Source organism: Electrona antarctica (assembly GCF_951216825.1).
Source record: "Electrona antarctica genome assembly, contig: scaffold_641, whole genome shotgun sequence".
NCBI classification, from domain to species: Eukaryota; Metazoa; Chordata; class Actinopteri; order Myctophiformes; family Myctophidae; genus Electrona; species Electrona antarctica.
In genome coordinates, this window is record NW_027637993.1 from 25,920 (window position 1) to 53,206 (window position 27,287).

The following is a 27,287-nucleotide window of genomic DNA, read 5'->3' on the forward strand; positions in this document are numbered from 1 at the left end:
CACAAACATTAAATGCCATTAACAATAAAGAGAATTGAATGTTTGTGTTGTCAAACTAACTTGTCACCGTTTGTTTTACATCACAATTACATCACCTAATCATGAGTTAGACTTTAATATATTAGCGCCCCTCACTTCACAGTTATTCATGAATTTCTCTCTCACAGAATCAGAGGTTTTATTTTATAGACAGTGTACAAATGGATCTCTACATTTATATTTTACAATATAAATCGGGGGTCCCAGAGATAAAAATGCCATTAAATGGGGGTCCGTAGACTAATGCATGTCAAACTGGGGGTCCTTGAAATTAAACGGGTTGAGAATCACTGCTATCTGTAAAACATCATCTCGTTGGGGGTCCCTGGCATATGTCTTCAAATGGGGGTCCGCGGGGCTAATTAGTGTCAATCATGGGGGTCCTTGACATGAAAAAGTATACACTCCAGTTGGGGCACAAACAACAACAAAACAAAAAACAAGAAAATACAGGAAAGAAAAATAAGCCAAAATTCACTTATTTAAAAAAAACAGACATGGCAACTACAACAACAACAACACTGGATTCTGCGCACGTTGACTTTATCTCGCGCGAGCTGCGAAAAAATAGCAGACCTACAAGCTCACCAGGCGTCGTGCAAGCGACGCCTGGTGAGCTTGTAGATCTGCTATTTGTTCGCAGCTCCGTTTGTGCCCTCATATCTACGTGTTCAGGATATAGCCCTATTCCCTGCAGAACGGAGGTTGAACCGAACAGTCAAAAAAACCTTTTCTCAGCATCGTTTCCAAAAAGTAAACATATCAGAACAGAGATACAGATGATACACTTAACACAGGAACGCAACATGTTAAGTCAGGCTGAAAACAACCGCTTAAATCAGACTTAAACAAATATAAACGTAGTCGAGTCAAACCCCCGTGCCTCCGCACGCAGCAGCAGCGCTGCTTCCGTAAAGAGAGTACCTTGTGAAAACAAACATGGTTCCTGTCTGACTTCCTAAATCTTTTTAAGCGGTTGTTTCAACCCCGTCTTAAAATGTCACGTTCCTGTGTGAAGCCTATCATCTGTATCTCCGTTCTGATGTCTTCACTTTATGGAAACGATGCTGAGAAAGAGGTTTAAATTCACTGTTTTTAAGGACCTCCGTTCTACCGGATGCACGAGAAGAACCTCGAGCTAAAAAAAAAAGAAAAAAAAGAAAAAGCTATCGTTGTTATTATTGTGGCGGTAGCGCGCGGCGACGCACCGCGCATGCGCAGTGAGCGGCTTTACTTCCTGCTTTGCTGCTGCTGCTGCCTCTGAGCTGATGAAGATGAAGATGATGAAAACACCCCTGCTTTGTCGTGGAGGTAAAATAACATTTAATACTTTCATTAATTTATTCTTCTGTTTTTATATATTAGCTTTCATTAGCTCGTGTTGTAGTTGTTGTGTTCAGCTAGGCTATGTTTGTAGCATCCATTAGGCTACATGTCTGTATTATATCCGTCCTGTTGAGAGAAAGTCCTAACATGATATTCAACCAACCGAGGAGGAAGAGGAGGAGACAGCTTATACTCTGAGAGTGTACACATGGAACCAAATGGACCCTAACGGGTCCATTTGGTTCCATGTGTACACTCTCAGAGTGTTTGGTTCCATTTGTACACTCTCATTTCTCATTTGTACACTCTCAGCCATGATTAGTAGATGATGATGCTCTTCAGTACAGTAGCAGTTATGATGACTTGAACATGGTGGACCCCCTCTGTCTGTCTGTCTGTCTGTCTGTCTGTCGGTCTGTCGGTCTGTCTGTCTGTCGTAAACACGTGTAAATGCTTCACGTCCACAGTTAGTTACACTATAGTCTAGTTGTGTTGACTTGTGCTTTTCACGTCAAATGTAGACATTCTGGAAACTGTTAATAAAATACTTCAATCAAACGGTACAGTACAGTACAGTAACAGTACAGTAACAGTACAGTAACAGTACAGTACAGTACAGTATACACTGTAGTCATTTATCAGACTGCTCATAATCCAGAGAGATTTACAATAATGAGCAGGAACAACACATGGTGATATTATGATTGTTTTTAGGTCAATGTTTGCTTTAAAAACGCCTTTGACTATGAAGAGAATTTAATGTTTGTTTTGTCGCTAACACAAACATTAAACAGTATATGGCTGCTGTTATTGTTATTGTTGTAAATTAATTTTAAATTTATTCTCCGTATGCTGTCTTGTGTTTTTCTGTCTTGTGTTTTTCTGTCTTGTGTTTTTCTTGGTCCAGTCGTGGCGTGTCTCGTCCTGAGCTCCATGGTGTTCGCTGTGGTCGAAGATCTGGACGACACGTAAGTGTGTGTGTGTGTGTGCGTGCGTGAATGCGTCCGTCTGTGTGTGCGTGCGTGCGTGTGTGTGTGTTAGGAGTTAGGACCTGATCATGCAAACATTTTCAGTGGAGATTTTATCTTGCTTTAATCCATGTTAACTCTGAGCTGCCAAAACGGAGGTATCCGTCCTATCCAATAGTTACGCCCATCGCCCGGGATGGAGATTAATCACAGGACGGAACTTTATCAAAACCGATCGCATCGCTCCACAGGCTGGGAGCGTCGCTCCACAGGCTGGGAGCGTCGCTCCACAGGCTGTGAGCGTCGCTCCACAGGCTGGGAGCGTCGCTCCACAGGCTGTGAGTGTCGCTCCACAGGCTGGGAGCGTCGCTCCACAGGCTGTGAGCGTCGCTCCACAGGCTGGGAGCGTCGCTCCACAGGCTGTGAGCGTCGCTCCACAGGCTGTGAGCGTCGCTCCACAGGCTGGGAGCGTCGCTCCACAGGCTGTGAGCGTCGCTCCACAGGCTGGGAGCGTCGCTCCACAGGCTGGGAGCGTCGCTCCACAGGCTGTGAGCGTCGCTCCACAGGCTGGGAGCGTCGCTCCACAGGCTGTGAGCGTCGCTCCACAGGCTGTGAGCGTCGCTCCACAGGCTGGGAGCGTCGCTCCACAGGCTGTGAGCGTCGCTCCACAGGCTGTGAGCGTCGCTCCACAGGCTGTGAGCGTCGCTCCACAGGCTGTGAGCGTCGCTCCACAGGCTGGGAGCGTCGCTCCACAGGCTGTGAGCGTCGCTCCACAGGCTGTGAGCGTCGCTCCACAGGCTGGGAGCGCCGCTCCACAGGCTGGGAGCGTCGCTTCACAGGCTGGGAGCGTCGCTCCACAGGCTGGGAGCGTCGCTCCACAGGCTGGGAGCGTCGCTTCACAGGCTGGGAGCGTCGCTCCACAGGCTGGGAGCGTCGCTCCACAGCCATATATGGTCTATAAAGGCTGCTAGTGGACATAGAGCCACATAAACTAGATCCTATCCTCTATAAAGGCTGCTAGTGGACATAGAGCCACATAAACTAGATCCTATCCTCTATAAAGGCTGCTAGTGGACATAGAGCCACATAAACTAGATCCTATCCTCTATAAAGGCTGCTAGTGGACATAGAACCACATAAACTAGATCCTATCCTCTATAAAGGCTGCTAGTGGACATAGAGCCACATAAACTAGATCCTATCCTCTATAAAGGCTGCTAGTGGACATAGAACCACATAAACTAGAACGTATGACAGAGTTTCTGTTCTTTTTTTCCCCTCCAGATTTAAAGATACCAGAGTTGATGATGTCTGGCTGGTGGACGTGAGTTAAAACACACACACACGCACGCACGCACACGCAGGCGCACACACACGCTCACACTGTAAAACAACATGTTAATTTAACTCTATGTGTACCATGTTAATTTAACTCTATATGTACCATGTTAATTTAACTCTATGTGTACCATGTTAATTTAACTATGTGTACCATGTTAATTTAACTCTATGTACCATGTTAATTTAACTCTATGTGTACCATGTTAATTTAACTCTATGTGTACCATGTTAATTTAACTCTATGTGTACCATGTTAATTTAACTCTATGTGTACCATGTTAATTTAACTCTATGTGTACCATGTTAATTTAACTCTATGTGTACCATGTTAATTTAACTCTATGTGTACCATGTTAATTTAACTCTATGTGTACCATGTTAATTTAACTCTATATGTACCATGTTAATTTAACTCTGTGTACCATGTTAATTTAACTATGTGTACCATGTTAATTTAACTATGTGTACCATGTTAATTTAACTCTATATGTACCATGTTAATTTAACTCTATGTGTACCATGTTAATTTAACTCTGTGTACCATGTTAATTTAACTCTATGTGTACCATGTTAATTTAACTATGTGTACCATGTTAATTTGACTATGTGTACCATGTTCATTTAACTATGTGTACCATGTTAATTTGACTATGTGTACCATGTTCATTTAAATATGTGTACCATGTTAATTTAACTCTATGTGTACCATGTTAATTTAACTCTATGTACCATGTTAATTTAACTCTGTGTACCATGTTAATTTAACTCTATGTACCATGTTAATTTAACTCTGTGTACCATGTTAATTTAACTCTATGTACCATGTTAATTTAACTCTGAGTGTGCAAATGTACACTCTCAGAGTTACAGACCCATCAGGGTCCATTTGGTTCCAAACTATAATTTAGCTTGGGACCCACTGGAACTCCCTCAAGTACCCCTGGGGGTCCCCGGACCCCCTGGAACTCCCTCAAGTACCCCTGGGGGTCCCCGGACCCCACTTTGGGAACCACTGTTATAATGTTATGTCCAGAACCAGAACCAGGGTGTGTCCTCTCTATGTTGGGTAGTTCTACGCTCCATGGTATAAGAAGGGTGTGTCCTCTCTATGTTGGGTAGTTCTACGCTCCATGGTATAAAGGGTGTGTCCTCTCTATGTTGGGTAGTTCTACGCTCCATGGTCTAAAGGGTGTGTCCTCTCTATGTTGGGTAGTTCTACGCTCCATGGTCTAAAGGGTGTGTCCTCTCTATGTTGGGTAGTTCTACGCTCCCTGGTCTAAAGGGTGTGTCCTCTCTATGTTGGGTAGTTCTACGCTCCATGGTATAAAGGGTGTGTCCTCTCTATGTTGGGTAGTTCTACGCTCCATGGTCTAAAGGGTGTGTCCTCTCTATGTTGGGTAGTTCTACTCTCCATGGTATAAAGGGTGTGTCCTCTCTATGTTGGGTAGTTCTACGCTCCATGGTCTAAAGGGTGTGTCCTCTCTATGTTGGGTAGTTCTACGCTCCATGGTATAAAGGGTGTGTCCTCTCTATGTTGGGTAGTTCTACGCTCCATGGTCTAAAGCGTGTGTCCTCTCTGTGTTGGGTAGTTCTACGCTCCATGGTCTAAAGGGTGTGTCCTCTCTGTGTTGGGTAGTTCTACTCTCCATGGTATAAAGGGTGTGTCCTCTCTATGTTGGGTAGTTCTACGCTCCATGGTCTAAAGGGTGTGTCCTCTCTATGTTGGGTAGTTCTACGCTCCATGGTATAAAGTGTGTGTCCTCTCTATGTTGGGTAGTTCTACGCTCCATGGTCTAAAGGGTGTGTCCTCTCTATGTTGGGTAGTTCTACGCTCCATGGTATAAGAAGGGTGTGTCCTCTCTATGTTGGGTAGTTCTACTCTCCATGGTATAAAGGGTGTGTCCTCTCTATGTTGGGTAGTTCTACGCTCCATGGTCTAAAGGGTGTGTCCTCTCTATGTTGGGTAGTTCTACTCTCCATGGTATAAAGGGTGTGTCCTCTCTATGTTGGGTAGTTCTACGCTCCATGGTCTAAAGGGTGTGTCCTCTCTATGTTGGGTAGTTCTACGCTCCATGGTCTAAAGGGTGTGTCCTCTCTATGTTGGGTAGTTCTACGCTCCATGGTATAAAGGGTGTGTCCTCTCTATGTTGGGTAGTTCTACGCTCCATGGTCTAAAGCGTGTGTCCTCTCTGTGTTGGGTAGTTCTACGCTCCATGGTCTAAAGGGTGTGTCCTCTCTGTGTTGGGTAGTTCTACGCTCCATGGTCTAAAGGGTGTGTCCTCTCTGTGTTGGGTAGTTCTACGCTCCATGGTCTAAAGGGTGTGTCCTCTCTGTGTTGGGTAGTTCTACGCTCCATGGTCTAAAGGGTGTGTCCTCTCTGTGTTGGGTAGTTCTACGCTCCATGGTATAAATGGTGTGTCCTCTCTGTGTTGGGTAGTTCTACTCTCCATGGTATAAAGGGTGTGTCCTCTCTATGTTGGGTAGTTCTATGCTACATGGTCTAAAGGGTGTGTCCTCTCTATGTTGGGTAGTTCTACGCTCCATGGTATAAAGGGTGTGTCCTCTCTGTGTTGGGTAGTTCTACGCTACATGGTCTAAAGGGTGTGTCCTCTCTGTGTTGGGTAGTTCTACGCTCCATGGTCTAAAGGGTGTGTCCTCTCTATGTTGGGTAGTTCTACGCTCCATGGTCTAAAGGGTGTGTCCTCTCTATGTTGGGGTAGTTCTACGCTCCATGGTCTAAAGGGTGTGTCCTCTCTATGTTGGGTAGTTCTACGCTCCATGGTCTAAAGGGTGTGTCCTCTCTGTGTTGGGTAGTTCTACACTCCATGGTCTAAAGGGTGTGTCCTCTCTATGTTGGGTAGTTCTACGCTCCATGGTCTAAAGGGTGTGTCCTCTCTATGTTGGGTAGTTCTACGCTCCATGGTCTAAAGGGTGTGTCCTCTCTATGTTGGGGTAGTTCTACGCTCCATGGTCTAAAGGGTGTGTCCTCTCTATGTTGGGGTAGTTCTACGCCCCATGGTCTAAAGGGTGTGTCCTCTCTGTGTTGGGTAGTTCTACGCTCCATGGTCTAAAGGGTGTGTCCTCTCTGTGTAGGGTAGTTCTACGCTCCATGGTCTAAAGGGTGTGTCCTCTCTATGTTGGGTAGTTCTACGCTCCATGGTCTAAAGGGTGTGTCCTCTCTATGTTGGGTAGTTCTACGCTCCATGGTCTAAAGGGTGTGTCCTCTCTATGTTGGGTAGTTCTACGCTCCATGGTATAAAGGGTGTGTCCTCTCTATGTTGGGTAGTTCTACGCTCCATGGTCTAAAGGGTGTGTCCTCTATGTTGGGTAGTTCTACGCTCCATGGTCTAAAGGGTGTGTCCTCTCTATGTTGGGTAGTTCTACGCTCCATGGTCTAAAGGGTGTGTCCTCTCTATGTTGGGTAGTTCTACGCTCCATGGTCTAAAGGGTGTTTCCTCTCTATGTTGGGTAGTTCTACGCTCCATGGTGTGGCTACTCTAAAGGGTGTTTCCTCTCTATGTTGGGTAGTTCTACGCTCCATGGTCTAAAGGGTGTGTCCTCTCTATGTTGGGTAGTTCTACGCTCCATGGTCTAAAGGGTGTGTCCTCTCTATGTTGGGTAGTTCTACGCTCCATGGTCTAAAGGGTGTGTCCTCTCTATGTTGGGTAGTTCTACGCTCCATGGTCTAAAGGGTGTGTCCTCTCTATGTTGGGTAGTTCTACGCTCCATGGTCTAAAGGGTGTTTCCTCTCTATGTTGGGTAGTTCTACGCTCCATGGTGTGGCTACTCTAAAGGGTGTTTCCTCTCTATGTTGGGTAGTTCTACGCTCCATGGTCTAAAGGGTGTGTCCTCTCTATGTTGGGTAGTTCTACGCTCCATGGTCTAAAGGGTGTGTCCTCTCTATGTTGGGTAGTTCTACGCTCCATGGTCTAAAGGGTGTGTCCTCTCTATGTTGGGTAGTTCTACGCTCCATGGTCTAAAGGGTGTGTCCTCTCTATGTTGGGTAGTTCTACGCTCCATGGTCTAAAGGGTGTGTCCTCTCTGTGTTGGGTAGTTCTACGCTCCATGGTCTAAAGGGTGTGTCCTCTCTATGTTGGGTAGTTCTACGCTCCATGGTATAAAGGGTGTGTCCTCTCTATGTTGGGTAGTTCTACGCTCCATGGTCTAAAGGGTGTGTCCTCTCTATGTTGGGTAGTTCTACGCTCCATGGTCTAAAGGGTGTGTCCTCTCTATGTTGGGTAGTTCTACGCTCCATGGTCTAAAGGGTGTGTCCTCTCTATGTTGGGTAGTTCTACGCTCCATGGTCTAAAGGGTGTGTCCTCTCTATGTTGGGTAGTTCTACGCTCCATGGTCTAAAGGGTGTGTCCTCTCTATGTTGGGTAGTTCTACGCTCCATGGTCTAAAGGGTGTGTCCTCTCTATGTTGGGTAGTTCTACGCTCCCTGGTCTAAAGGGTGTGTCCTCTCTATGTTGGGGTAGTTCTACGCTCCATGGTATAAAGGGTGTGTCCTCTCTATGTTGGGTAGTTCTACGCTCCATGGTCTAAAGGGTGTGTCCTCTCTGTGTTGGGTAGTTCTACGCTCCATGGTCTAAAGGGTGTGTCCTCTCTGTGTTGGGTAGTTCTACGCTCCATGGTCTAAAGGGTGTGTCCTCTCTGTGTTGGGTAGTTCTACGCTCCATGGTCTAAAGGGTGTGTCCTCTCTGTGTTGGGTAGTTCTACGCTCCATGGTATAAAGGGTGTGTCCTCTCTATGTTGGGTAGTTCTACGCTCCATGGTATAAAGGGTGTGTCCTCTCTATGTTGGGTAGTTCTACGCTCCATGGTATAAGAAAGGTGTGTCCTCTCTATGTTGGGTAGTTCTACGCTCCATGGTCTAAAGGGTGTGTCCTCTCTATGTTGGGGTAGTTCTACGCTCCATGGTCTAAAGGGTGTTTCCTCTCTATGTTGGGTAGTTCTACGCTCCATGGTCTAAAGGGTGTGTCCTCTCTGTGTTGGGTAGTTCTACGCTCCATGGTCTAAAGGGTGTGTCCTCTCTATGTTGGGTAGTTCTACGCTCCATGGTCTAAAGGGTGTGTCCTCTCTATGTTGGGGTAGTTCTACGCTCCATGGTCTAAAGGGTGTGTCCTCTCTATGTTGGGGTAGTTCTACGCTCCATGGTCTAAAGGGTGTGTCCTCTCTGTGTTGGGGTAGTTCTACGCTCCATGGTCTAAACGGTGTGTCCTCTCTGTTGGGTAGTTCTACTCTCCATGGTCTAAAGGGTGTGTCCTCTCTATGTTGGGTAGTTCTACGCTCCATGGTCTAAAGGGTGTGTCCTATCTGTGTTGGGTAGTTCTACGCTCCATGGTCTAAAGGGTGTGTCCTCTATGTTGGGTAGTTCTACGCTCCATTGTCTAAAGGGTGTGTCCTCTCTATGTTGGGTAGTTCTACGCTCCATGGTATAAAGGGTGTGTCCTCTCTATGTTGGGTAGTTCTACGCTCCATGGTCTAAAGGGTGTGTCCTCTCTATGTTGGGTAGTTCTACGCTCCATGGTATAAAGGGTGTGTCCTCTCTATGTTGGGTAGTTCTACGCTCCATGGTCTAAAGCGTGTGTCCTCTCTGTGTTGGGTAGTTCTACGCTCCATGGTCTAAAGGGTGTCTCCTCTCTATGTTGGGTAGTTCTACGCTCCATGGTCTAAAGGGTGTCTCCTCTCTATGTTGGGTAGTTCTACGCTCCATGGTCTAAAGGGTGTGTCCTCTCTATGTTGGGTAGTTCTACGCTCCATGGTCTAAAGGGTGTGTCCTCTCTATGTTGGGTAGTTCTACGCTCCATGGTCTAAAGGGTGTGTCCTCTCTATGTTGGGTAGTTCTACGCTCCATGGTCTATAGGGTGTGTCCTCTCTATGTTGGGTAGTTCTACGCTCCATGGTCTAAAGGGTGTGTCCTCTCTATGTTGGGTAGTTCTACGCTCCATGTTCTAAAGGGTGTGTCCTCTCTGTGTTGGGTAGTTCTACGCTCCATGGTCTAAAGGGTGTGTCCTCTCTGTGTTGGGTAGTTCTACGCTCCATGGTCTAAAGGGTGTGTCCTCTCTATGTTGGGTAGTTCTACGCTCCATGGTCTAAAGGGTGTCTCCTCTCTATGTTGGGGTAGTTCTACGCTCCATGGTCTAAAGGGTGTGTCCTCTCTATGTTGGGTAGTTCTACGCTCCATGGTATAAAGGGTGTGTCCTCTATGTTGGGTAGTTCTACGCTCCATGGTCTAAAGGGTGTGTCCTCTCTATGTTGGGGTAGTTCTACGCTCCATGGTCTAAAGGGTGTGTCCTCTCTGTGTTGGGGTAGTTCTACGCTCCATGGTGTGGCTACTCTAAAGGGTGTGTCCTCTCTATGTTGGGTAGTTCTACGCTCCATGGTCTAAAGGGTGTGTCCTCTCTATGTTGGGTAGTTCTACGCTCCATGGTCTAAAGGGTGTGTCTTCTCTATGTTGGGTAGTTCTACGCTCCATGGTGTGGCTACTCTAAAGGGTGTTTCCACTCTGTTGGGTAGTTCTACGCTCCATTGTCTAAAGGGTGTGTCCTCTCTATGTTGGGTAGTTCTACGCTCCATGGTCTAAAGGGTGTGTCCTCTCTATGTTGGGTAGTTCTACGCTCCATGGTCTAAAGGGTGTGTCCTCTCTATGTTGGGTAGTTCTACGCTCCATGGTCTAAAGGGTGTCTCCTCTCTATGTTGGGTAGTTCTACGCTCCATCGTCTAAAGGGTGTGTCCTCTCTATGTTGGGTAGTTCTACGCTCCATGGTCTAAAGGGTGTGTCCTCTCTATGTTGGGTAGTTCTACGCTCCATGGTCTAAAGGGTGTGTCCTCTCTATGTTGGGTAGTTCTACGCTCCATGGTCTAAAGGGTGTGTCCTCTCTATGTTGGGTAGTTCTACGCTCTATGGTCTAAAGGGTGTGTCCTCTCTGTGTTGGGTAGTTCTACGCTCCATGGTCTAAAGGGTGTGTCCTCTCTGTGTTGGGTAGTTCTACGCTCCATGGTCTAAAGGGTGTGTTCTCTCTATGTTGGGTAGTTCTACGCTCCATGGTCTAAAGGGTGTGTCCTCTCTGTGTTGGGTAGTTCTACGCTCCATGGTCTAAAGGGTGTGTCCTCTCTATGTTGGGTCGTTCTACGCTCCATGGTCTAAAGGGTGTGTCCTCTCTATGTTGGGTAGTTCTACGCTCCATGGTGTGGTTACTGTAAGAAGCTGGATCCGATCTGGCTGGAGGTCGGCGTGGAGTTGAAGAGCTCCGGGTCGCCGGTCCGAGTCGGCAAGATGGATGCCACGGCTTATTCTGGTGAGTTTAATTAACTATTTTTTCCCAGGTCTGTATATACACGTACGTCGACGCTAGGGGGCGTCATATCCCAGGTCTGTATATACACGTACGTCGACGCTAGGGGGTGTCATATCCCAGGTCTGTATATACACGTACGTCGATGCTAGGGGGCGTCATATCCCAGGTCTGTATATACACGTACGTCGATGCTAGGTGGCATCATATCCCAGGTCTATATATACGTACGTCGACGCTAGGGGTCGTCATATCCCAGGTCTGTATATACACGTACGTCGACGCTAGGGGGTGTCATATCCCAGGTCTGTATATACACGTACGTCGATGCTAGGGGGCGTCATATCCCAGGTCTGTATATACACGTACGTCGATGCTAGGTGGCATCATATCCCAGGTCTATATATACGTACGTCGACGCTAGGGGGTGTCATATCCCAGGTCTGTATATACACGTACGTCGATGCTAGGGGGCGTCATATCCCAGGTCTGTATATATACGTACGTCGACGCTAGGTGGCATCATATCCCAGGTCTATATATACGTACGTCGACGCTAGGGGTCGTCATATCCCAGGTCTGTATATATACGTACGTCGACGCTAGGGGTCGTCATATCCCAGGTCTGTATATACACGTACGTCGATGCTAGGTGGCGTCATATCCCAGGTCTGTGTATATACGTACGTCGATGCTAGGGGTCGTCATATCCCAGGTCTGTATATATACGTACGTCGACGCTAGGTGGCATCATATCCCAGGTCTATATATACGTATGTCGACGCTAGGGGGTGTCATATCCCAGGTCTGTATATATACGTACGTCGACGCTAGGGGGCGTCATATCCCAGGTCTGTATATATACGTACGTCGATGCTAGGTGGCGTCATATCCCAGGTCTGTATATATACGTACGTCGATGCTAGGTGGCGTCATATCCCAGGTCTGTATATATACGTACGTCGACGCTAGGGGGCGTCATATCCCAGGTCTGTATATACACGTACGTCGATGCTTGGGGGCGTCATATCCCAGGTCTGTATATATACGTACGTCGACGCTAGGGGGCGTCATATCCCAGGTCTGTATATATACGGTAACAGTAGCTACTTTTAATAAACTGTACACTATGAGATCAGTTAAATTAATAAAGTGTACGCTATGAGGTCAGTTAAATTAATAAACTGTACACTATGAGGTCAGTTAAATTAATAAACTGTACGCTATGAGGTCAGTTAAATTAATAAACTGTACGCTATGAGGTCAGTTAAATTAATAAACTGTACGCTATGAGGTCAGTTAAATTAATAAACTGTACGCTATGAGGTCAGTTAAATTAATAAACCGTACGCTATGAGGTCAGTTAAATTAATAAACTGTACGCTATGAGGTCAGTTAAATTAATAAACTGTACGCTATGAGGTCAGTTAAATTAATAAACTGTACGCTATGAGGTCAGTTAAATTAATAAACTGTACGCTATGAGGTCAGTTAAATTAATAAACTGTACGCTATGAGGTCAGTTAAATTAATAAACTGTACGCTATGAGGTCAGTTAAATTAAAAAAGGAAAAAAAAACGTCAGTCTGAGCGGAAATGTTTTCTATGTTGCAGGAATGGCGTCGGAGTTTGGTGTCCGTGGTTACCCTACCATAAAACTGTGAGTACGCACGCACGCACGCACGCACGCACGCACGCACGCACGCACGCACACACGCACACGCACACGCACGCACAGAGTTTGGTGTCCGTGGCTGTAGTCTCATGATGTACATGTGATCCTCTCGGATAAAAATAAAGTAGAAAATCCTCCTGAATGAATTCAATGCATTTAAATTGTACTTTAAACTTTAGATTTATGAGGTCGGGGGTTCGATCCCCGGAGGCGGATCTAGCGTTGTTGTCGATCGCCTCTAGAGTGTTTTGGCTACATCTAGCTGCTCCAGCTACATCCAGGATAACATCCAGGATAACATCCAGGATAACATCCGGTCCGACATCCAGGATAACATCCGGTCCAACATCCAGGATAACATCCGGTCCGACATCCAGGATAACATCCGGTCCGACATCCAGGATAACATCCGGTCCAACATCCAGGATAACATCCGGTCCAACATCCAGGATAACATCCGGTCCAACATCCAGGATAACATCCGGTCCGACATCCAGGATAACATCCGGTCCGACATCCAGGATAACATCCGGTCCGACATCCAGGATAACATCCGGTCCGACATCCAGGATAACATCCGGTCCGACATCCAGGATAACATCCGGTCCGACATCCAGGATAACATCCGGTCCGACATCCAGGAGAACATCCGGTCCTACATCCAGGATAACATCCGGTCCGTCATCCAGGATAACATCCGGTCCAACATCCAGGATAACATCCGGTCCAACATCCAGGATAACATCCGGTCCTACATCCAGGATAACATCCGGTCCAACATCCAGGATAACATCCGGTCCAACATCCAGGATAACATCCGGTCCGACATCCAGGATAACATCCGGTCCGACATCCAGGATAACATCCGGTCCGACATCCAGGATAACATCCGGTCCGACATCCAGGAGAACATCCGGTCCTACATCCAGGATAACATCCGGTCCTACATCCAGGATAACATCCGGTCCGTCATCCAGGATAACATCCGGTCCAACATCCAGGATAACATCCGGTCCAACATCCAGGATAACATCCGGTCCAACATCCAGGATAACATCCGGTCCGACATCCAGGATAACATCCGGTCCAACATCCAGGATAACATCCGGTCCAACATCCAGGATAACATCCGGTCCAACATCCAGGATAACATCCGGTCCAACATCCAGGATAACATCCGGTCCGACATCCAGGATAACATCCGGTCCGACATCCAGGATAACATCCGGTCCGACATCCAGGATAACATCCGGTCCGACATCCAGGATAACATCCGGTCCGACATCCAGGATAACATCCGGTCCGACATCCAGGATAACATCCGGTCCGACATCCAGGAGAACATCCGGTCCTACATCCAGGATAACATCCGGTCCTACATCCAGGATAACATCCGGTCCGTCATCCAGGATAACATCCGGTCCAACATCCAGGATAACATCCGGTCCAACATCCAGGATAACATCCGGTCCTACATCCAGGATAACATCCGGTCCAACATCCAGGATAACATCCGGTCCAACATCCAGGATAACATCCGGTCCGACATCCAGGATAACATCCGGTCCGACATCCAGGATAACATCCGGTCCGACATCCAGGATAACATCCGGTCCGACATCCAGGAGAACATCCGGTCCTACATCCAGGATAACATCCGGTCCTACATCCAGGATAACATCCGGTCCGTCATCCAGGATAACATCCGGTCCAACATCCAGGATAACATCCGGTCCAACATCCAGGATAACATCCGGTCCAACATCCAGGATAACATCCGGTCCAACATCCAGGAGAACATCCGGTCCGACATCCAGGATAACATCCGGTCCGACATCCAGGATAACATCCGGTCCGACATCCAGGAGAACATCCGGTCCGACATCCAGGATAACATCCGGTCCTACATCCAGGATAACATCCGGTCCGTCATCCAGGATAACATCCGGTCCGACATCCAGGATAACATCCGGTCCGTCATCCAGGATAACATCCGGTCCAACATCCAGGATAACATCCGGTCCAACATCCAGGATAACATCCGGTCCTACATCCAGGATAACATCCGGTCCGACATCCAGGATAACATCCGGTCCGACATCCAGGAGAACATCCGGTCCTACATCCAGGATAACATCCGGTCCGACATCCAGGATAACATCCGGTCCGACATCCAGGATAACATCCGGTCCGACATCCAGGAGAACATCCGGTCCTACATCCAGGATAACATCCGGTCCTACATCCAGGATAACATCCGGTCCTACATCCAGGATAACATCCGGTCCATCCAGGATAACATCCGGTCCTACATCCAGGATAACATCCGGTCCGACATCCAGGATAACATCCGGTCCTACATCCAGGAGAACATCCGGTCCGACATCCAGGATAACATCCGGTCCGACATCCAGGATAACATCCGGTCCGACATCCAGGAGAACATCCGGTCCGACATCCAGGATAACATCCGGTCCGACATCCAGGATAACATCCGGTCCAACATCCAGGATAACATCCGGTCCAACATCCAGGATAACATCCGGTCCTACATCCAGGATAACATCCGGTCCTACATCCAGGATAACATCCGGTCCATCCAGGATAACATCCGGTCCTACATCCAGGATAACATCCGGTCCTACATCCAGGATAACATCCGGTCCTACATCCAGGATAACATCCGGTCCAACATCCAGGATAACATCCGGTCCTACATCCAGGATAACATCCGGTCCAACATCCAGGATAACATCCGGTCCAACATCCAGGATAACATCCGGTCCAACATCCAGGAGAACATCCGGTCCAACATCCAGGATAACATCCGGTCCTACATCCAGGATAACATCCGGTCCTACATCCAGGATAACATCCGGTCCAACATCCAGGATAACATCCGGTCCTACATCCAGGATAACATCCGGTCCTACATCCAGGATAACATCCGGTCCGTCCAGGATAACATCCGGTCCGTCCAGGATAACATCCGGTCCAACATCCAGGATAACATCCGGTCCGACATCCAGGATAACATCCGGTCCGTCCAGGATAACATCCGGTCCAACATCCAGGATAACATCCGGTCCGACATCCAGGATAACATCCGGTCCGTCCAGGATAACATCCGGTCCATCCAGGATAACATCCGGTCCTACATCCAGGATAACATCCGGTCCGTCTAGCTGCTCCAGCTACATCCAGGATAACATCCGGTCCAACATCCAGGAGAACATCCGGTCCGCTGCTATAAATCGCTGGGCTCTGATTTATAATGGATTAACCCATTTAGGCCTGAAAATGTAGGTCTTCTAAATCCTGACAGTTTTCTGAAATACCTCTGTTTCTAGGCCTATATCACTGAAATACCTCTGTTTCTAGGCCTATATCACTGAAATACCTCTGTTTCTAGGCCTATATCACTCAATATTTCATGTCAAGGACCCCAAAAATGATCTGTAATTGGCCTCCGACCCCCATCTGTAAATATGTTGTTCCAGGGACCTCCCCAGAAGCAAAGATTTGAGTTAAAAAATATATTCCAAATTTGAGGCACATTTTCACGATTTTTCAAAAAAAGGCAGATCTACAAGCTCATAGCGTGCCACTCACCAAATGGCACGCTACGAGCTTTTAGCTATTTTTCAATAGCTAAATTATAACAATGTTTAAAACACCAAAAGGGGTTCCCGCCCAAAATGGGTTAAATAACCTCTGATTTAATGGATTAAATAACCCCGGGCGATTAACTTGTTAATTAACAGTCTTTGCATTGAGTTGTGCTTTTCATGTGAAATGTAGCAATTCTGTAAATTGTTAATACATACTTCAATCAATCAATCAATCAATGGGACTCTGCACAGCTGTTGTTGTTGCCAAATTATCAACAACAGCAATACAAACTAATTGTCTTATACCATTATTACATTGCCTATTGTTAATTATGTTGTCAATTATACAGACATCGTACACCGATGGAATGTGTTGCAAAACGTTCTCATGAGATGAAGTGAAAGCACCGTACGGTATATTGTTTTACCCCCATGGGGTCCCTTTGGGGACCACCGTACGGTATATTGTTTTACCCCCATGGGGTCCCTTTGGGGACGGCCCCACCCCCATGGGGTCCCTTTGGGGACCACCGTACGGTATATTGTTTTACCCCCATGGGGTCCCTTTGGGGACCACCGTACGGTATATTGTTTTACCCCCATGGGGTCTCTTTGGGGACGGACCGTACGGTATATTGTTTTACCCCCATGGGGTCCCTTTGGGGACCACCGTACGGTATATTGTTTTACCCCCATGGGGTCCCTTTGGGGACCACCGTACGGTATATTGTTTTACCCCCATGGGGTCCCTTTGGGGACCACCGTACGGTATATTGTTTTACCCCCATGGGGTCCCTTTGGGGACGGACCGTACGGTATATTGTTTTACCCCCATGGGGTCCCTTTGGGGACGGACCGTACGGTATATTGTTTTACCCCCATGGGGTCCCTTTGGGGACGGACCGTATGGCATATTGTTTTAACCCCATGGGGTCCCTTTGGGGACCACCGTACGGTATATTGTTTTACCCCCATGGGGTCTCTTTGGGGACCACCGTACGGTATATTGTTTTACCCCCATGGGGTCCCTTTGGGGACCACCGTACGGTATATTGTTTTACCCCCATGGGGTCCCTTTGGGGACCACCGTACGGTATATTGTTTTACCCCCATGGGGTCCCTTTGGGGACGGACCGTACGGTATATTGTTTTACCCCCATGGGGTCCATTTGGGGACGGACCGTATGGCATATTGTTTTACCCCCATGGGGTCTCTTTGGGGACCACCGTACGGTATATTGTTTTACCCCCATGGGGTCTCTTTGGGGACCACCGTACGGTATATTGTTTTACCCCCATGGGGTCCCTTTGGGGACGGACCGTATGGTATATTGTTTTACCCCCATGGGGTCCCTTTGGGGACCACCGTACGGTATATTGTTTTACCCCCATGGGGTCCCTTTGGGGACCACCGTACGGTATATTGTTTTACCCCCATGGGGTCCCTTTGGGGACCACCGTACGGTATATTGTTTTACCCACATGGGGTCCCTTTGGGGACCACCGTACGGTATATTGTTTTACCCCCATGGGGTCCCTTTGGGGACCACCGTACGGTATATTGTTTTACCCCCATGGGGTCCCTTTGGGGACCACCGTACGGTATATTGTTTTACCCCCATGGGGTCCCTTTGGGGACCACCGTACGGTATATTGTTTTACCCCCATGGGGTCCCTTTGGGGACCACCGTACGGTATATTGTTTTACCCCCATGGGGTCCCTTTGGGGACCACCGTACGGTATATTGTTTTACCCCCATGGGGTCCCTTTGGGGACGGACCGTACGGTATATTGTTTTACCCCCATGGGGTCCGTTTGGGGACGGACCGTACGGTATATTGTTTTACCCCCATGGGGTCCCTTTGGGGACGGACCGTACGGTATATTGTTTTACCCCCATGGGGTCCGTTTGGGGACGGACCGTACGGTATATTGTTTTACCCCCATGGGGTCCGTTTGGGGACGGACCGTACGGTATATTGTTTTACCCCCATGGGGTCCCTTTGGGGACCACCGTACGGTATATTGTTTTACCCCCATGGGGTCTCTTTGGGGACCACCATACGGTATATTGTTGTACCCCCATGGGGTCCCTTTGGGGACCACCGTACGGTATATTGTTTTACCCCCATGGGGTCTCTTTGGGGACGGACCGTACGGTATATTGTTTTACCCCCATGGGGTCCCTTTGGGGACCACCGTACGGTATATTGTTTTACCCCCATGGGGTCCCTTTGGGGACCACCGTACGGTATATTGTTTTACCCCCAAGGGGTCCCTTTGGGGACCACCGTACGGTATATTGTTTTACCCCCATGGGGTCCCTTTGGGGACCACCGTACGGTATATTGTTTTACCCCCATGGGGTCCCTTTGGGGACGGACCGTACGGTATATTGTTTTACCCCCATGGGGTCCCTTTGGGGACGGCCCCATGGGGTCCCTTTGGGGACGGCCTGGGGTCATGGGGTCCCTTTGGGGACGGCCTGGGCTCATGGGGTCATGGGGTCCCTTTGGGGACGGCCCCATGGGGTCTCTCTGGGGACGGCCTGGGGTCATGGGGTCCCTTTGGGGACGGCCTGGGGTCATGGGGTCCCTTTGGGGACGGCCTGGGGTCATGGGGTCTTGGGGTCCCTTTGGGGACGGCCCCAAACATCTGTACTTCACTACAGATGTTGTCATATGTCACATTCACACCAGAAAGATTTACTGCCATTAAAACTAATCCTGCTGCACATTGTCGGAAAGTGCGCTTCGTTTCGTTTGGCAGGTGTGAAGCATCATTCAAAACCTATAATGCGCATCAAAGAACCGCATTCTACTCCGACCAAAAAAACGGGGTTTTCGAATCGCTTCCAATCGCGTTTGATTTCGATTCGGTGCAGGTGGGAATGCAATCCGCAGCACATAAAGGAAATTAAGCTAAACACAGTTGGAGATGGAGACGCAGCGCAAAGATGTCCCGGTTAACCGTGGATAGACATGGGCAAAGATGTCCCGGTTAACCGTGGATAGACATGGGCAAAGATGTCCCGGTTAACCGTGGATAGACATGGGCAAAGATGTCCCGGTTAACCGTGGAGGCAAATAAGGAGACCGAAGCCCTCATTAAAATACGAGGACGAGCACATGAATCAATTTTTCATTCATTCAACCTTTATTTAAATTCTCGGAGAGACCATTGAGGGAACCCCTCATTTACAATGATGCCGAGATTACATACAAAAAAAATAGTAATGCAACAACAATATTAGTTACAACAAACCGTTAATACAATTATATATTCAGCAATCAGTTAAAACAGCAACATACAGGTGAAATTCCTAAAATGACCAATTGATGCCAGGGTATTAAGTTTAAGTTCTTGTTGCAAGACATTCCAAGAATCAGGTGCACCGATGCTGAAAGCAGCCAATTGCTTAAGGAAACACAAAAAACACTGCAGTGTACAGAATATTCAGTCCGTCTGTGCGTAAACTTGTTGTCACTGCTGTCACTGTGTGGGGAGGGAGTGGGATCTTTCTTCATGTCGATAAACAGACAGTGTGTGCACACAGCAGTGCGTGCACAAACACGCGCGCGCACGTGTGCACACAAGAGTGAGAGAGAGAGAGAGAGAGAGAGACGCCTAGTCCCCGACACACGTTACCCTAATTTACCCTAACTATTACTTGAAGTTTTATTTTAACACCATAGATTTAACTGTGTAGTTTCCAATGGCTGCGGATGATGACAGCGCAGTGTGAAGGCAAACCGCAGCAAATTAACCCATTCTGGGCGGGAACCCCTTTTGGTGTTAGCATTATGTTATGCTTTAGCTATTGAAAAATAGCAGATCTAGGTCTGCTATTTTTGAAAAATCAAGAACGGCTGACATGAAAACTGTCAGGATGTAGAAGACATTTTTAGAAACTGATCTCAGGTCAAAATGGGTTGAATATGCAAGAATCCCAACTTCTCCGCCCATTCGCAGCGACTCTACCGAAGTATTAGTTGAGAATGTGACCATAATCATGATTAGGGATGGAGCTCGAGCTCGTTAATGTTTATTGATAACGAGCAGCTCATGGATCAGGCTTATCGAGGGTTCTTAGCGAGACCACTGTCGAGACAGAACCAGTATCTTATTTTTCATTGGCCAGATGACTGATGACTGACTGATTAGTGACCATCTACAATTATTAACCCATTTTGACCTGAGATCAGATTCTAAAAATGTCTTCTACATCCTGACAGTTTTCTGAAAAAGCTATGTTTCTATGTCAGTCGTTCTTCGATTTTTCAAAAATAGCAGACCTACAAGCTCGTAGCGCGCCACTCGGTGGCGCTCTATGAGCTTGTAGATCTGCTATTTTTCAATAGCTATAAAGCATAACATAATGCTAACACCAAAATGCCCAAATGGGTTAAATGAACACAAAGTAAAAATTAAAAAAAAACATATTTAATTAAATCATTAAACAACCATTCATTTGTGCAGTAAGTGTTAAATGGCTTTATATTCTGAATAATTAGTAATTCGTAATAATTATGATAAAATCTCCATGTATCTTCAGGTCTTTATATGCATTATTTATTTAACTAAAACAAAACATGACGTCATGGGTCGCTATGCTTCATAACAGCCTTTTTTTTTTACCTGAATTTTTATCCCACGATTTTGTAACCCATTTTTCACCCTTGTGTCAATTATTTAATGTGACCCTGGGCTCTCTACACACCCTCCGCCAACCTAGTCCCCATATATGGGGGACCTGGGGAGAGCAACGGACTTGAACTCATGCTTCCTTCATGCCTGAGTGTCCAAGTTGCTCCTTTACACCTGACAGGGGGGAGTTTCCCTGGTTGGACGTAGCGCGTGGAAGGAACACGTTATTCCAACCAGTTCCTTTCCCCTCCATCAGGCGCCCCGGCTGGCCAGGGGGAGGCAGTATAGAGACCAGGATTACTGCATGTTTTTTTGTGAGGGTACCTACCCTAGGGGACACGGGGAGAACATGCAAACTCCATAACAGCCATGATAATGATTGATACCGGGTACTCGATAAATGTGTTATGGAGCTACAGCTCCACATCGTGATGGAGAATTGTAGTTTTGATTTGTGTGATGTATTTTTCTGTCTCTCCTGTTTCTTCTGTTCTTTACTGTGTATTCATGTTTTAAAACGTTCGTTTCGTTTCCCACGGCACTGTCTGTCTGTCTGTCTATCTGTCTGTCTGTCTGTCTGTCTGTCTGTCTGTCTGTCTGTCTGTCTGTCTGTCTGTCTGTCTGTCTGTCTGTCTGTCTGTCCACATTTTAGACAATGAGTGGCATGAATAAAACCATGAACCATATTGTGATTAAATGATAAATGATCTTCGTTGTGATTTTGTTTCTCCCCCCACTCTGTCTGTCTGTCTGTCTGCCTGTCTGTCTGCCTGCCTGCCTGCCTGCCTGCCTGCCTGCCTGCCTGCCTGCCTGCCTGCCTGCCTGCCTGTCACCTGTCTGTCTGTCTCTCAGGCTAAAGGGGGATCTGGCCTATAACTACAAGGGTCCGAGAACAAAGGATGACATCATCGAGTTCGCCAACAGGGTGGCGGGGTGAGTCTGATGGTTCCAACAGGGTGGCGGGGTGAGTCTGATGGTTCCAACAGGGTGGCGGGGTGAGTCTGATGGTTCCAACAGGGTGGCGGGGTGAGTCTGATGGTTCCAACAGGGTGGCGGGGTGAGACTGATGGTTCCAACAGGGTGGCGGGGTGAGTCTGATGGTTCCAACAGGGTGGCGGGGTGAGTCTGATGGTTCCAACAGGGTGGCGGGGTGAGTCTGATGGTTCCAACAGGGTGGCGGGGTGAGTCTGATGGTTCCAACAGGGTGGCGGGGTGAGTCTGATGGTTCCAACAGGGTGGCGGGGTGAGTCTGATGGTTCCAACAGGGTGGCGGGGTGAGTCTGATGGTTCCAACAGGGTAGCGGGGTGAGTCTGATGGTTCCAACAGGGTGGCGGGGTGAGTCTGATGGTTCCAACAGGGTGGCGGGGTGAGTCTGATGGTTCTAACAGGGTGGCGGGGTGAGTCTGATGGTTCCAACAGGGTGGCGGGGTGAGTCTGATGGTTCCAACAGGGTGGCGGGGTGAGTCTGATGGTTCCAACAGGGTGGCGGGGTGAGTCTGATGGTTCCAACAGGGTAGCGGGGTGAGTCTGATGGTTCCAACAGGGTGAGTGATTTCGCCGACTAAAAACTATGAGGAATACAAACTACACATTCGGACACTAAAACAAAATGGCGGAACACCAAAGTAGTGCACTCACTATATGGGGTTAGGGAATGAATTCACTATATGGGCTTAGGGAATGAATTCACTATATGGGCTTAGGGAATGAATTCACTATATGGGCTTAGGGAATGAATTCACTATATAGGGCTTAGGGAATGAATTCACTATATGGGCTTAGGGAATGAATTCACTATATGGGCTTAGGGAATGAATTCACTATATGGGCTTAGGGAATGAATTCACTATATGGGCTTAGGGAATGAATTCACTATATAGGGCTTAGGGAATGAATTCACTATATGGGCTTAGGGAATGAATTCACTATATGGGGTTAGGGAATGAATTCACTATATGGGCTTAGGGAATGAATTCACTATATGGGCTTAGGGAATGAATTCACTATATGGGCTTAGGGAATGAATTCACTATATGGGCTTAGGGAATGAATTCACTATATGGGGTTAGGGAATGAATTCACTATATAGGGCTTAGGGAATGAATTCACTATATGGGCTTAGGGAATGAATTCACTATATGGGGCTTAGGGAATGAATTCACTATATGGGCTTAGGGAATGAATTCACTATATGGGGTTAGGGAATGAATTCACTATATGGGGTTAGGGAATGAATTCACTATATGGGGCTTAGGGAATGAATTCACTATATGGGGTTAGGGAATGAATTCACTATATGGGGTTAGGGAATGAATTCACTATATGGGGTTAGGGAATGAATTCACTATATGGGCTTAGGGAATGAATTCACTATCTGGGGTTAGGGAATGAATTCACTATATGGGGTTAGGGAATGAATTCACTATATGGGGTTAGGGAATGAATTCACTATATGGGGTTAGGGAATGAATTCACTATCTGGGGTTAGGGAATGAATTCACTATATGGGGTTAGGGAATGAATTCACTATCTGGGGTTAGGGAATGAATTCACTATATGGGCTTAGGGAATGAATTCACTATATGGGGTTAGGGAATGAATTCACTATATGGGCTTAGGGAATGAATTCACTATATGGGGTTAGGGAATGAATTCACTATATGGGCTTAGGGAATGAATTCACTATATGGGGTTAGGGAATGAATTCACTATATGGGGTTAGGGAATGAATTCACTATATGGGGTTAGGGAATGAATTCACTATATGGGGCTTAGGGAATTAATTCAAACGCAGCCACTGTGTTCCTAGAGGGGACATCATTTAATGACACACACACTGTGTTCCTGGAGGGGACAACATTTAATGACACACACACACACTGTGTTCCTGGAGGGGACAACATTTAATGACACACACTGTGTTCCTGGAGGGGACATCATTTAATGACACACACACTGTGTTCCTGGAGGGGACAACATTTAATGACACACACACACACACACACTGTGTTCCTGGAGGGGACAACATTTAATGACACACACACACTGTGTACCTGGAGGGGACAACATTTAATGACACACACACACACACTGTGTTCCTGGAGGGGACAACATTTAATGACACACACACACTGTGTACCTGGAGGGGACATCATAAATAAATGAGACACACACTGTGTTCCTAGAGGGGACATAAATAAATGAGACACACACTGTGTTCCTAGAGGGGACATAAATAAAACTACACTGTGACTGAAGGCTCCAGCACCACTAGGGGGCTCTATAAGTCCATCTAAAGCAGAGAGAAGTGGCCTCAGTTAGTCACTGTTCTCAACCAGTGGTCCGGGGACCCCCAGGGGTCCTTGAGGGGGTTCCAGGTGGTCCGGGGACCACCAGGGGTCCTTGAGGGGGTTCCAGGTGGAGTTCAGAATTGTTGAACTTAAGCTGTATGAAATACTTACCATTAATATAGTGTTTGTTGTAAAGGTATTAATTGATTGCCCGAGTCCCGTGGTGGGAGTTCTGCTCTGCAGTAAAAGTAAATTAATTCACAAAACTAACATAATTTGTATTGTTGACCAATTTCTACCATATAGTGCAAATTTCTTTCATTTTTGACTCTATCACACAGAACTATGTTTTTTGTGTCCATATCACGACGCCCCAAAAATAGTTCCATGTGATAGAGGGGTCAAAGTTGAACGGAAGTTGCGCTAACTATATTTCAATATTTTATAGTAATATTTTAACTCCTGTAATAATGTAATGTCTCTGCCTGCAATCCCACTCCAGGCCAGCAGTGCGCGCTCTGCCCAGCAGGCAGATGTTTGATCACATGATGAAACGACATGATGTCCTGTTTGTCTACGTGGGCGGAGAGTCTCCTCTCAAGGTAACCAGGACGAGCTTGTAGATCTGCTATTTTTCAATAGCTAAAGTATAACATAATGCTTAAACACCAGAATGGGTTAACTCTGAGAGTGGAACCAAATGGACCCGTTAAGAGTTACAGACCCCTAAGGGTCCATTTGGTTCCTAACTATCATTTAGCTGGGGACCCCTGGAACTCCCTCAAGGACCCCTAGTGGTCCTCGGAGGGCCCGGACCCCACATTTCATTCACATGTCGTGGGTGGTTTAATCAATGGAGAGCCCAAAGCAATTACATTTTCAGCCATAGGGGGCGCCGCGGGAGATAAAGCACACGCTCCGACAACAGCTAATCTACAAGCTCACAACATCACTGGTTAATCTACAAGCTCACAACATCACAGGTTAATCTACAAGCTCACAACATCACAGGCTAATCTACAAGCTCACAACATCACAGGTTAATCTACAAACTCACAACATCACAGGTTAATCTACAAGCTCACAACATCACAGGTTAATCTACAAGCTCACAACATCACAGGTTAATCTACAAGCTCACAACATCACAGGTTAATCTACAAGCTCACAACATCACAGGTTAATCTACAAGCTCACAACATCACAGGCTAATCTACAAGCTCACAACACCACAGGTTAATCTACAAGCTCACAACATCACAGGTTAATCTACAAACTCACAACATCACAGGTTAATCTACAAGCTCACAACATCACAGGTTAATCTACAAGCTCACAACATCACAGGTTAATCTACAAGCTCACAACATCACAGGTTAATCTACAAGCTCACAACATCACAGGTTAATCTACAAGCTCACAACATCACTGGTTAATCTACAAGCTCACAACATCACAGGCTAATCTACAAACTCACAACATCACAGGTTAATCTACAAGCTCACAACATCACAGGTTAATCTACAAGCTCACAACATCACAGGTTAATCTACAAACTCACAACATCACAGGCTAATCTACAAGCTCACAACACCACAGGTTAATCTACAAGCTCACAACATCACAGGCTAATCTACAAGCTCACAACATCACAGGTTAATCTACAAGCTCACAACATCACAGGTTAATCTACAAGCTCACAACATCACAGGCTAATCTACAAGCTCACAACATCACAGGTTAATCTACAAGCTCACAACATCACAGGCTAATCTACAAGCTCACAACATCACAGGTTAATCTACAAGCTCACAACATCACAGGCTAATCTACAAGCTCACAACACCACAGGTTAATCTACAAGCTCACAACATCACAGGTTAATCTACAAGCTCACAACATCACAGGCTAATCTACAAACTCACAACATCACAGGTTAATCTACAAGCTCACAACACCACAGGTTAATCTACAAGCTCACAACATCACAGGTTAATCTACAAGCTCACAACATCACAGGCTAATCTACAAGCTCACAACATCACTGGTTAATCTACAAGCTCACAACATCACAGGTTGCAAAAGTCATGAGAGTTTTCTCAAGCCAGAGCTCAAAATTGTGCACATTTTGGACGTAAATGCACCTGTAACTTCATCTGTGCGACTCACAAAATACATTTGGGAGTATCTGTGCGACTGTCCATAGTTTCTGTGCTGCATGTCAAACTTGGGGTCTTCATTCTTTTCAAACGGGGGTCTGTGGGCTAATAAGTGTAAATGTTGTGGTCCTTTCCATGAACATATTTCCCTACCATGCATTTGTACGAATACTTTCATGTTATAGTGCTGTTTTTATTCATTAAAAAAACACACATATATTATACAAGTTAAAATCAACGGCAATTAAAGATATTTATGGGGGGGGGGGGGGGGGGGTAAGGACTAGTCATAATAATAATCATAATAACAATGATTTCCAGGAGAAATACATCGACGTGGCTTCAGAGCTCATCGTCTACACCTACTTCTTCTCTGCTTCAGAAGACGTCTTACCAGAGGTGAGAATCTATGGAATGACCCTTTAACCCATAGACGTCTTACCAGAGGTGAGAATCTATGGAATGACCCTTTAACCCATAGACGTCTTACCAGAGGTGAGAATCTATGGAATGACCCTTTCATTCTTACCAGAGGTGAGAATCTATGGAATGACCCTTTAACCCATAGACGTCTTACCAGAGGTGAGAATCTATGGAATGACCCTTTAACCCATAGACGTCTTACCAGAGGTGAGAATCTATGGAATGACCCTTTCATTCTTACCAGAGGTGAGAATCTATGGAATGACCCTTTAACCCATAGACGTCTTACCAGAGGTGAGAATCTATGGAATGACCCTTTAACCCATAGACGTCTTACCAGAGGTGAGAATCTATGGAATGACCCTTTAATTCTTACCAGAGGTGAGAATCTATGGAATGACCCTTTAACCCATAGACGTCTTACCAGAGGTGAGAATCTATGGAATGACCCTTTAACCCATAGACGTCTTACCAGAGGTGAGAATCTATGGAATGACCCTTTAACCCAT

The 27,287-nt window shown here is 46.7% G+C and overlaps 1 protein-coding gene across 1 annotated transcript; it reads left to right on the forward strand.

Annotated features, from left to right (window-relative positions):
• Positions 1 to 1,267: 1,267 nt before the first annotated feature.
• Positions 1,268 to 26,754, forward strand: LOC306918485 (protein disulfide-isomerase TMX3-like; the record flags this gene model as incomplete). Its single annotated transcript, XM_079531388.1, has 8 exons — positions 1,268 to 1,350; positions 2,273 to 2,333; positions 3,618 to 3,657; positions 10,851 to 10,974; positions 12,586 to 12,631; positions 21,758 to 21,838; positions 24,699 to 24,798; positions 26,677 to 26,754. Coding segments are annotated over exons 1-8 (573 nt in total), but the record flags the coding sequence as incomplete, so codon positions are not given.
• Positions 26,755 to 27,287: the final 533 nt, after the last annotated feature.